The following is a 13,118-nucleotide window of genomic DNA, read 5'->3' on the forward strand; positions in this document are numbered from 1 at the left end:
CACGAACTTACGTGTATTTGACCAGTTTCTGGTGTGGGTGTTTGGTTTAATGTGAGGCTCTGATGTATGTTTTCCATCTGTCGGTCTCTGAACACAAACCTGACCGGCCTCGGTGGCGTCGTGGTTAGGCCATCGGTCTACAGGCTGGTAGGTACTGGGTTCGGATCCCAGTCGAGGCATGGGATTTTTAATCCAGATACTGACTCCAAACCCTGAGTGAGTGCTCCGCAAGGCTCAATGGGTAGGTGTAAACCACTTGCACCGACCAGTGATCCATAACTGGTTCAACAAAGGCCATGGTTTGTGCTATCCTGCCTGTGGGAAGAGCAAATAAAAGATCCCTTGCTGCCTGTCGAAAAAAGAGTAGCCTATGTGGCGACAGCGGGTTTCCTCTTCAAAACAGTGTCAAAATGACCATATGTTTGACGTCCAATAGCCGATGATAAGATAAAAAATCAATGTGCTCTAGTGGCGTCGTTAAATAAAACAAACTTTACTTTACTGAACACAAACCAGGGGCCAATTTCACTAAACATCGTAAGCTACGTTTTGCACGTAAACGTAAATCTACGACTGAAGAGCATTTCACAAAGAAGTGTAAATGTAAGTTACGAGTAAAGTTAGACGTAAATCTAAGAGTGCCCTCGACCACAACTAGTCTCACACGTAAACTGCTACAGCCACTTCGATAATTCATAAAATGGTCACACTTTTGGTTTTTGTAAAGTGTTTAACAAATTAACTCCCTTTATTAATCCAGTGATAGTCAGTTTTGTTACCTGTGTCATTTGATCCACTTAGGGCGAGATTTAACTCAGTCGGTTGATTGTTCGCTTGAGGTACCAGTGTCACAGGATCGAACCACCTCAGTGGATCCATTCAACTGATATTTTTTTTCAGTGCATCACAGCTGGTAAAAGGCCGTGGTATCTGTTTTCCTGTCTGTGGGAAAGCGGATATAAAAGATCCCTTGCTGCATTAGGAAACAAATGTAGCGGGTTTCCTCTAACAACTATTTGTCAGAATTACCAAATGTTTGACATCGAATAGCCGATGAATAATAAATCAATGTGTTTTAGTGGTGTCGTTAAACATTTTTTTTTTTTTAATCCACTCAATTTTTTCTTCTTTTTTTTCAAATAGGCTGACAGCGTTCTGTTAAAACGAGTCTGCATATTTTTTATATATATGCAAATGTATGCAGCAAAAAAAAAACCAGACGATATTTTCCCCCAGTACCTATTGCCTGTACCAGCTCCCATTAAATGCAGGGCCGTACCGTGGTCTGGACATGGGGGTGTGATAAACTGTCCTGAAAACGCGTCTCTTCTTGTCTTCATTACGAATATTTCGGACCTCGGCTCATTTGCCTTGCACAAACTCAACTTGCTGCTCCTATTACAATTCTGTGACACCCCTCTCCCCTTTACAAATGTCTAGATCTGCCCCTGCTATCAAATGTATTATTTTAAAACTTATATTTGACGAACTATACCATGTTTTACTTTCATCTTTTTAAAATTCAACATCATATTTTCTCTACAATTTAGAAATAAGATATATCCATGCACAAATGACTGCCTGGTCAACTGACTATTATTTTGATTGGGGTGAAAACAAAATAATAAACCCACCTAAAATACTCCCGAACAGTGGCGTAGTGTGGGCGGGGCCACTGGGGCGGTTGCCCTGGGCGCAAAATTCTGGATTGGTGGAAGGGATTCGGGGAGTGCTAACGGTCAACTGTTTAGGGGGCGCAATACTTGCCTTGCCCCGGGCGCTGGCAACCCACGCTACACCACTGCACCCAAACGTCATCTTGCATTTTGCCTTCACAAATAATAAACTCGTTTATGACCTGTGAAAATTTTAGTTGCGGATCCATGGGGTGGACATGCCTTTTTGTTTTTCTTTCTTTTTTAATGCAGACCCTTTTTGCAGTATATCAACTACTTTGTTGAAAAACACGAATTGAAATCACCATAATTTTTTTTTTTTTAAAGTGCATATCGACTTGTCTAAATCAGGCCAGTAGGAACCGAGGGGGCCTGGGGGTACGCCCCGCCGCGCCCCCCCCCCCCCCCCACTTGTAAGACTATTTTTTATCACAATAATTTTTACCATTGTAACCCAAAATCTGATATAGAGTTTGTACCCGATCCATCAGTGCCCCCCCACCCGCCCGCCCCCATCGACACACACAAACACACTCCCAAAGCAAATATAGGGAATTGACCCATAAAATAGTGTTTTTAACTACATAGGTTAACATTGTCGCCTATAGGAATTTATTTGGTACAGTACAACCGTTGTGTTGGTATACCGAAAACGGTGGTTTCCAAACTTTATCAAGTTTATTCGTTCTTTCTTTTAAAAGTTATAAGTTTGTTCTGTTTAACGACAGTACTAGAGCACATTGATTTATTAATAATCGGCTTTAGATGTCAAATTTCTGCTAAATGAGCTGCAAAAGAAAACAGACGTAGATTTACGTGCAAAGTAAGTTAGTAGTATTTCTACGACCGGCTTCGTGAAACGGAGTAAACGTACACGTAGAGGTAGACGTACGACAGGTGTAAGTTTTACACGTAAACGTAAATTTACGATGTTTAGTGAAATAGGCCCCTGAGTCCTAATTCACACAGCTCTCTTAAGCCAAATCGCATCATATTTGCAAGTCTTTTTGTATTGTACTGTGAGATTGCAAAGTTGCGACAGTTTATTGTTAACTGTGAAATAGTGAGCATTCTTTCACAAAAAATAGTTCACATTAATGTATGGTGATCTATGTTATTGTTAACTGTGAAATAGTGAGCATTCTTTCATAAAAAAATAGGTCACATTAATGTATGGTGTTTGATTGAAATGGGTGTCTGAGGTACAGGTGTTATATTTTCCTTTCAGATTTGCGTGTGTTTCCGTCCACAGTCGAAGGGTTTGTACACGCAGTACTGGGACATCGTGTGCAAGGTGAAGAGTGCCACGGGGAAGACGTCCGCCACCACCAGAGTGCACCTTGTTGGAGAGGTAGCCAGCCAGTCACTTTACACACATCATTTTCAGCTTGTCACCTCCCACTCATTAACTCCCCACTTGTCACTCTCCATTCATTACTTACAGCTCGTCACCTCCCACTCGTTACTCCTGACTTGTCACTCTCCATTCATTACTTGCAGCTCATCATTTTCCAGTTGTCACTCCCCACTTGTCACTTCCACTCATTATTTTCGTCTCGTCTCATTTTTCGCTTGTCAATTTCCACTTATCTCTTTCCAGTTGTCGCTCTCCTCCCCCCCCCCCCCCAATTCCTCACTCTCCACTCATTACTTCCCACTTGTCACTGCCCACTCATTATTTTTGCTCGCCACTGTCCACTTTCTGCTCGTTAATTCCCTCTAGTCAATTTACTTCGCCACTTCTTACTTGTCTTATTTACTGCTCATTACTTCCCACTCATCCACCTGTCACTTCCCACTCATTACTTCAGTCTAAAATAAACTGGAAAGCAAAATCTTCTTGTGAGTTTGCTTTTGAATAACCCATTTCTCATTATCACATTAAATTTAGGATGTCACAGGTTACACACACACAAAAATTAATTACCGGGATTTGGTTTTGTGGCACCCATAAACGGGTTACGTAAATTTTCCATTCTCAGCTACCAGGATGTGAAAGGTGTTACTGTAATTGTAAAATAAATTCCATGTTTTACACAGGTATGTGTTTTGGGGGATTTAATTATTTTATTTTAAATTTGTTTTAGTATTTTAATATTTTCTTGATGTGAGATAAATTTTACAAGCATAGACTGCATTTGATCTGAAATAGCAAAAAATGGCCTTTATTGAAGCATGGTCTAGTGTTTTGAGTCTGTTAAAGATCATTTCAGGTGATATATTTGTGAATGGGTATCACACCCCTGGCTGTTAATTGTCGGTTACTCCATCAGTTAAAGAGTGACTTCATTTCAGTTCAACTTATTTTCGTGCTTATATCCAATTAAGGTTCAAACACGGTGTCATGGGCACACACCTCAGCTATCTGGGCTGTCTGTCTAGGACAGTGAGTTAGTTGTTAGTTGGTTAGTGGTTAGTGAGAGAAGAGGGTGTAGTGGCCTTACACCTACCCATTGAGCCCTTAAGAACTCACTCTGGGTTGCAGCCGGTACCAGGCTGCGAACCCTGTACCTACCAGCCTGTAATCCGATGGCCTAACCACTGAGGCCGGTGTTTATATCAGGTATATTTGTGAATGCATATCACACCCCTTGCCGTAGATTGTGTTGGTTACTCGACCAATTAAAGAGTTACTTGTCAGTGTTTATTTCTCATCTAGGCCCAGACTGGAGATGAACAACAGACTCCCCAACCGCGAGGAGTGATGGTCGAAATTCCCGTGTCAGAAAATAAAACGAAGGCTGCGTCAGAAAGCAGAGTGTTGTGAGTAGTGTGGTGTACAGGGCTCGTCCTGGGTGAAGAGCAAATTTTCCAATGTCTAAAAATAGTTATTAGTTCCCTACCAGTCCATCCATAGGGGACTGTAGGTTTCATCTCCATGTCTGTCTGTCCCTCCCTTCCACATACAGTTTTCCGGATGTTTTCTTCACAATGCCTTGAGATATGGAAATGAAATTTTGTATATAGGTTTATCATGTTCTGTTATTAGTTATTTTCTCAAAAAATATCAATTAATAAATTAAAATAAAATTTGCCAATTGTTTTTAAATTGGTTAATTTGACAAGTCTCATAGCTAGCTCTGTTTACAGTATTTGTGAATTCTTTTCCACTTTATTTCTCACTCCAGCCAGTCCACCATGACTGGTATATTAAAGGCCATGGTATGTGCTATCATGTCTGTGGAATGGTGCATATAAAAGAATCCCTTGCTACTAATGGAAAAATGTAGTGGGTTTTCTCTCTAACTATGTCAAATTACCAAATGTTTGACATTCACTAGTTGATGATTAAACAAAACAAACTTTAAATTTAGTTTGGGTGAAGAGAAAATTTCTCCACATTGTCTTGTTAAACGTAAAAAATACCAATTGTTGCATGAAATTGTTTTAATAAAATTAAATAATAAATTTGCTAATTGTTTTTAAATTGTTTAATTTGACAAGTCTTGTAGCCAGTTTACAGAATTTGTGAATCCTTTTCTATTTCTGAAGCAGCAGAACAGTTGTGCAACTGGTTTTTCTTTTCCAAGTCAAATGAAAAGAAAAACAATTATCTTGAGAGATATGAAATTAACTAGTTATTCTCTATTTTCACAATTTATGTCTGGACAAAATCTAATGGTAATTAAAGGTAGGAGAGTAAATTATCGTAGTTTAGGCCTGTTTTCCATTAATGCAATTCTGTGCGTGTTTACGCATGCAGAAATGAGCTTTTTCATATTGCTCATTGATCAACTTGTTTTTTCAACGCGCTGAATGCCTGGTTGCAAAATCATGTGTATGGAAAAGGTACTATGTAAATGCATTGTATTGATAAAGTCACGTTAATGGAAAGTCGGCTGTAGGTTGAGAGAAAGTACCGAGCAAAGTGGATTGAAATGATACACATCACATGTGATAACCCATCACAAAATCTCTATTTTCTCTAAATGGCCACAATGTAGGGTACTGGGTTCTTGCATGCAGGTCTTCATATCAAGGGTTAGCTAACCAGACGACTTGGTAAAATATACGGGGCTGAAATTATGAAGCCTGTTTTTCTTAAACGCAGGTCTTTAAGCAATGTAAATTGTTACATTTTAAGTAAATATAAATTAGAAGACAACTCAAAGGTGTGTTAAAACATGACGCCCCTTTACTTGGTCTTCAGCAAGCACACGTGGCATTTTTCCATCACTTCCGGTGGTACCGGATGCTACTAAACACAGGTCTAAACCCACTGACTACTTGAATGTCAATATATTATATAAATGTATGTAGTTACACACGTGTAAGACATAAACAGGCTTTGTAGCTTACTCTGTGTTTTAGAGACTTATTTACCTTTTATATAAAACAATTATATTGTCCACAAGCTCGGTCTATATTTGCGAGATTAATGCTGACCTGATTTACCTCTAGGGAGAAGAAGTCCGCCCGATCAGTGTACTTGATGTCATCGTCTTTGACGTTTCCTCCGTCCGTCGTGGGAATGTCTGTCAGCAGGAAGGTTCAGATTGGGAATGACGTGCTCGAACAGCAAGAGGTGAGAAGCAAGTTTCTTTACAAGACGGGGGCAGGACGTAGCCCAGTGGTAAAGTGTTCGCTTGATGCGCCGTCGGTCTAGGATCAATCCCCGTCGGTGGATCCATTGGGCTATTTCTCGTTCCAGCCAGTGCACCACAGCTGGTATATCAAAGGCTGTGGTATGTACTATACTTTCTGTGGGATGGTGAATATAAAAAATCCCTTGCTGCTAATCAAAAAGAGTAGCCCATGAAGTGGCAACAGCGGGTTTCCTCTATATATCTGTGTGGTCCTTAACCATATGTCTGATGCCATATAATCGTAAATAAAATGTGTTGAGTGCGTCATTAAATAAAACATTTCCTTCCTTTACAGGACACACCATGTATATCAAAAGCCTTGGTATGTCATATCCTGTCTGTAACAACCCTGTACACTGTGTGAAAAGCAAGATTTTTGCATGACATTGATTTAGGGAAGGGCGGCAATAAACGTGGCAGGTCGGCACAAAATGGGGACAGGGCACAGCGCCCTTCTATTTATTGCTAGCTAGAATACTGTGTATGATGGATTATTTTCGTAAATAACTATTATTTTACACCAACTGACAAAGATGGCTGAAAAAGTTACTTTTTTATTTGACCATTTTGTCATAAATAAACTACACGGTCATATTTACCGTGTTTGCTTCATGTGTTGTAATTTAACACTACAAATTAACAAGATAGGTTTTATAAAGAAGGTTTTAATAAAAACAAAATATCAATCTGAGACTGTCATCTGACCTCACATCACAATCTAGCCAGACCTCACACAAGGTCAAAATCTTAAGAGCAAAGTCGCTTCTCTTTCAAACTTTTGAGAGAGTGAAGTTTTTAACAGGAGGGAGACTTGAATTTTTTATTTAATTTTTTTTTTTTAAATATGTAAACAGAAGTTATATTAACCCAATAAAGTCAAACCTGTCTTAAGCAGCCACACACAGGAGTAGTCAAAAGCAATCGCTTAAGCAAAGTGGCTGATGAATACAGGTGCAACTTTTACAGTTTGTAAAAAAAAATGTGTTTAAATTTTACTGTTTGTTCAGCTACTTGATGGATACCGGCCTCAATGGTGTCATAGTTAAGTCATTGGTACAGGGTTCGCAACCTGGTACCAGCTCCCACCCAGAGTGAGTTTTAATGATTCATAGGGTAGGTGTAAGACCACTACACCCTCTTCTCTCTCACTAACTCACTGTCCTGGACAGACAGCCCAGATAGCTGAGGTGTGTGGCCAGGACAGCGTGCTTGAACCTTAAGTGGATAAAAGCACGGAAATAATTTAAAAGAAAGAAAGAATTAATGAATGTGTGCTCAAGAGTTTTCTAAAAATCACCTTTCCTCATGTCGCCTTCTTCAGAAATAATAAAATGCAACTGAAAAGTACTAATTTAACCGTTTGGTGTTCATTATCTCACAAGTTCGTCTTCTCTTTTCATTTATGCAGAGTATTGTACTAGATTACCCAGAGGCAATTAAATGCATTCCACAGTCTCATTTATTTTCAGCATCACCTGTCCTCCAACTAGTGCATAAATGTATTTCTGTAAGGATAGTAGTCTGGGCCGAACATCCCAACAGCCAATGGGATGGGTTAAGATTTTTCTATAATGCACCCCTTCCTGTCCTGGTCACGTGACTGTAACTTCCTTCTTTTTCCTGAGCACAGAGAACTGGAAGCGGGGAGGCTAGGAGGGTATAAACTAGTTTGAGGACAGGTTATGATGTATCTATAAAAGAGAAAACATCAAGTTTTGTCCATTTTCACTTGCATGATCCCTGCTAGCATTAACATGATGTTATATATACTGAACAAAATAAGAAACTTCCGCTAACTTAGCTTGAACATAACTTGATGAAAACAAACCGGGGGAATAATTGTTATATATGCATTTAAAGAGTGTTCCATGATGCATCGTTTGATGCAAAAATCATGGCCATAGGATAACAGAAACTGGGAGAAATTTTGACCAAGTGTGGTAGGGGTTTTAAAAAAAAAAAAACCCACTTAATAACGGCTATGACCACCTCTTGAATTGACCACTGCAGTGCATCGCAGACGCATAGAATTGACTAAAGTGTTGATTTCTGCCTGTGGAATATTGTTCCATTCCTGAATGAGCGCTTGATGAAGTTCGTTGACGTTAGCGGATGGGTTGGGACGACGCCTCAATCGTCTGTCCAGACTATCCCAGACATGCTCGATGGGGTTGAGATCAGGACTTTTAGCGGGCCAGTCATCAATGAAATCAATGTTATTTGTCCTAAGAAAATTTAGTGTCTCTAACTGCATGTGAGGTGGCATTATCATGCTGAAAAATCGAGATGTTGGCGTTGTTATGGAACAGAGGAATGACGTGATGAGCGAGAATGTCATCGCGGTAACGTTGAGCATTTAAATTGCCATCAATGACGTCTAGTGGTGAACGATAACCATGGGCAATGGCTGCCCAGACCATGACACAACCCCCACCCCCGAAACGATCTCGTTCAAGAACACAACAGTCAGCATAGCGTTCATTTCTCCTACGGTAGACGCGCACCCTGCCATCACCACGTTGTAAAGAAAATCTGGATGCATCCGAAAAAAGAACGGTATTCCAGAGCCCAATTAAGACGATTTAGACGATGACGTTGCGTTAAAACGCATCCGACGTAAGGACGTCGTGCATGTAAACCGTTCTCCCGCAGACAATTACGAACAGTTTGCCCACTGACTCGGTTATTATGAAGCCCAGGTGTGTTAGCAGCAGTAGCAGTGGCAGTTTGGAATCGATTGCGCAAATGCGTGTTCATGATATAGCGGACTTGACGACGCGTTGTAACACGCGGATGTCCACGACGTGGCAAGTCGTTGGTGCTTCCTGTCGTTCGAAATCTTACGCGAAGATTTCGTATCGCTCGACTAGAACTCCCATCATGCCTTGCAACGTCTTCTGTCGACATGCCAGCATCAAGCATGCCAATCGCTCGTTTGCGTAAATTATTAGGTATTCTTGGCATACTAAAAATGCTACAATGTAAAAAAAAAAACGTTAATTTTTTTAACAAATTTTTAAGCGTTTTCGTTCACTTGACAACAATGTCAGTAAGACAAGTAAAATAAATTGACCGAATACTACACGGGACATGTTGAACCATGCATGCACGTGCAAATTGAATTTCACGTTGTCGACGATTAACAGTGCAAAAATAATCGATAAAATTCATAAATCCTGATAATACAGCTCAAGACTAATACTACCTATATAATTTCATTACACAATGAATTCTTTAACACAACAAATACTATATGTACAAATCGGAAGTTTCTTTTTTTGTTCAGTATATTACCATGTATTTCTCATACCAGCCAGTGCACCACAACTGGTATATCAAAGGCTGTGGTATGTGCTATCCTGTCTGTGGGATTGTGCATACAAATGTAGTATGTTTTCTCTCTAAGATTATATATCAAAATTACCAAATGTTTGACATCCAATAGTCGATGATTAATAAATCAACATACTTTAGTGGTGTCATTAAACAAATCAAACTTTAAACATGTGATATCCCATGAAATTTCTTTCATATCTTTCTTTCATGTGATAGCTCTGTGCTATATACCTATGGATGAGAGAAAAGAATATTTGTTGGGTTGAAAATGGGATGTGTATTGCTTTAGTAGTTCTCTCAGAATGCTTCTCTTGTTTTTTGCAGGTAAAAGTTGTTCCTCCTCGACCTCCATTTTATATCAAACACACAACATTCTCTATCAAGTGAGTGTTCATATTGAAAATGTGTTTTTAGTTATGCTAGGCACAGACTAAAAACTTCCAGCACAAAGATGACCAACTTTCTGTTCTACGACCGTCCAGTTGCTAGTCTGAGTGCTCTTACAACTCGATTCTCGTCGTTTGACTCATTAGTTGTTTATCTGAGCGCACCTGTCGCAAGTTGGGAGTTGGGGAAATTACAACACAACTGTCGAGTTGACGAACTTCATTGTGCCAGTTGACAGTCTGAGCCTAGTATTACACTATACAGTTATCTTACTTCATTTCAGCGGGGGGGGGGGGGGGGGGGGGGTATGTCAATGGTAGAGTTATTGTCTGAGGAGCCTTCCTTAAAAAAAAGTCATTAAATCTTTATTTTGTATTTAAGGGATAACCATGCTGTGTTTAACAACTTGTCAACATAGATATGGTCTTAGGTGGTTTTATTGTCGTACATTTAGTATTATTTTGTGACACGTTAACCTACTTTTATGGGGGTTTTTAATTTGAGCTGAGAAATCCACATTCTATATGAAACATCACTAAATTACTCAAGTTAGATCCATTGGCATTGATTGTAATTTTATAAACAAATAAATTCCCACTAATATGTTGCATGATCACGAAAAGGACTGAAATGAAATGTTCCTGCATGCAATAGAATTCCTTTCTACCATTAATTAATAATAACGGTTTACCGACAAGTATAATAATACAGAACTTGGAGAATATTACTCCACTTGGTCTCACAGTTGAACTTTATTATTTTCAGTTCCAATAAATTCATGAAGTACCCAGTGGAATTCCGGGGCAAGGAGAAAGGCGTCTACCACTGCACGATGGTCTTCCAGACTCGCATGGGTGACTTGCACTTGGAGCTGAACGGAGAATGCATATAAATTTCAAAGTGAAAACCACACGTTATTTCCACAGGAGTGTTCTGCAATCAGAAATACCTTTTTTCTTTGACTCTGCTGCTGGAAAATTGTTCCTGCCCAGTTTTTTTTTTTTTTTTGAATGAAATGCTTGCTGTAACTTTCTGCTTAAAATGTTTTGTCTCATTGCACGTTCAGTTTTATGCAAGAGTTCATGCAATAGCAGAGAGCATCTTTATGAATTCATCCTACAACTGACTGACTTTGTGTGCTCGGTATCCCTTTAATAGCAGCTGGCAACCAGCAATCAAATGCAATAAGAACAGAAAACAAATGTATAATGATATTTTTGGTACAGTTTTTGCAGCATCTGTATGAATACATGGAACGACTGGCTTTCTGTGTGTTCTGTATCCCTATAATAGCAGCTGGCAACCAGCAATCTACTCAAATAAGAACTCTTTTTAATGTAATGATCTTTTTTGTTCAGTGTTTGCACCTTTTGTTCCGTTTTTAGCACTTAATAAATTAAGAATATCACACACATTATGATTATTAGTATCAGTATTTTGTATTGGTTTCACATCATTGTGCCTTTGTCTTTCTTGCTGATTGTTTTGCAAGAATTTATATGCATGTAACATTATGTTTTGTTTGAACTCTTTCTTAACACAGTGAAACCCCTCTAAACCAGACATCCATGGTGACCAGATAAAAAGCCCAGTGTTAAGGTTTGGAGAGTTGTTTACTGTACTGAGCTACTATGAAAAATAGGGTCTCCACGATTCCGAAATATTGGACTCGAGGGTCAGACTCGACCGGGACCCGAGTACCCGGCATTTATACTAGATGATAATGAAACTAAGGAATACAGTAAAATAGCATTATGCATATTAATACCAGCGCTGAACATGGATGCCAAATCATGCCATTGTATTGAATTCCATGCATTCGACTTTTTTTCCAATCCCATGTCTCATACACCTAAAATGTAACCAGCGACAAGCATATGACAAAATGACATAAAAAAATATATAATTAAATGAGAGGGCTCTTTCTTACACGGGTACTAGAGTCCTGTGAGCGGACTCGAGTCTTGCTAGACTCTGTCCGTGCCCATGTACTCCAGTACTCGTGGATACACTAATGAAAAACATCTCATTTTGAGGGAATTTCGGTTTATGAAGGGTCTGGTTGTGAGTGGTTTCATCGTCATTGATGTTGATATTATAACACAGGGCTTCCCATAAAATTGAGGATTTTTCATCATGAAAGATCGCTTCTGATATTCTGTTTGACTTTTGACCTGTATATATGTTGGTGTTGTGCTTATTCATTTGTGATACTTGTGCAAACCGAAGGGCTTTCAGATGGTGTTTAATAACTATATATTTATGAACCAATTTTGCAGTATGTGTTTTTGTTTGATGTTTTGGTTTTGGGTTTTTTTTTAAAAGATTTGGAGGGGGGGGGGGGGGGTAGGGGGGTTGGTTAAATTAATGTATTAAAACAGAAACAAATTTAAAGTAGTAGATTCTAGATTAGACATTGACCAAAGATAATAACTTTAAACCCAAACTGCATTTACCAGGGAGTGGGATGTAGTCCAGTGGTAAAGCATTGGGCTATTTCTCATTCCAGCCAATGCAACACGACGGGTATATCAAAGACTGGTATGTGCTATTCTGTCTATGGGATGGTGCATATAAAAGATCCCTTGCTACTAATGGAAAAATTAGCGGGTTTCCTCTCTAAGACTATATGTAAAAAGTTACCAAATGTTTGACATCAAATAGCTGGTATCGTTAAACAAATCAATTTTTTTTTTTGCATTTACCAGTGTTTATTTTTTTAAACAATCCAAATGGTGCTAAATAGATTTCTAGTGTTTTGGAGATTAGTTCATTAATTAAGTCGATTCACAAATCATGGGAAAAAAAAATTAATTAAAAATACACATCACATTTATCCAGTGTGGGGACATTTGATATTTATAACATATCTAGGGCTCACTTGTCCATTGCCAAATTAGCCAATTGCTAAAGTTTATGCAAAATGGCTACATAATTTAGTCTTTGGCTGATAAACTATTCCTCAACTACAAATGACCCGCCTAGCTGTGGGAAGAGAAGATGCACACCCCAAGCACACTCCTTGGCTCTATGCTTGACTGAACAGGACTGTGAAATTCAGTTCACCGTGTAGCTATTTTATAAAAGGAAGTTTTGCTAGGGTGGAAAAATTGGATATGGTCCCTAACAATCG

At 39.0% G+C, this 13,118-nt stretch overlaps 1 protein-coding gene across 2 annotated transcripts in view; it reads left to right on the forward strand.

Annotated features, from left to right (window-relative positions):
* LOC121388118 (centrosomal protein of 192 kDa-like) overlaps positions 1-12,572 on the forward strand; it is a 119,930-nt gene extending 107,358 nt beyond the window's left edge. For both annotated transcript variants that reach the window (XM_041519340.1, XM_041519342.1), the window contains 5 exons: positions 2,905-3,027; positions 4,336-4,439; positions 6,078-6,201; positions 9,923-9,981; positions 10,751-12,572. In XM_041519340.1, the coding sequence (XP_041375274.1) occupies positions 2,905-3,027; positions 4,336-4,439; positions 6,078-6,201; positions 9,923-9,981; positions 10,751-10,877 (537 nt within the window). In that variant the 3' untranslated portion in view covers positions 10,878-12,572. The remainder of the gene's footprint in view (positions 1-2,904; positions 3,028-4,335; positions 4,440-6,077; positions 6,202-9,922; positions 9,982-10,750) is intronic.
* Positions 12,573-13,118: the final 546 nt, after the last annotated feature.

Source organism: Gigantopelta aegis, chromosome 14 (assembly GCF_016097555.1).
Source record: "Gigantopelta aegis isolate Gae_Host chromosome 14, Gae_host_genome, whole genome shotgun sequence".
Taxonomy (NCBI): domain Eukaryota; kingdom Metazoa; phylum Mollusca; class Gastropoda; order Neomphalida; family Peltospiridae; genus Gigantopelta; species Gigantopelta aegis.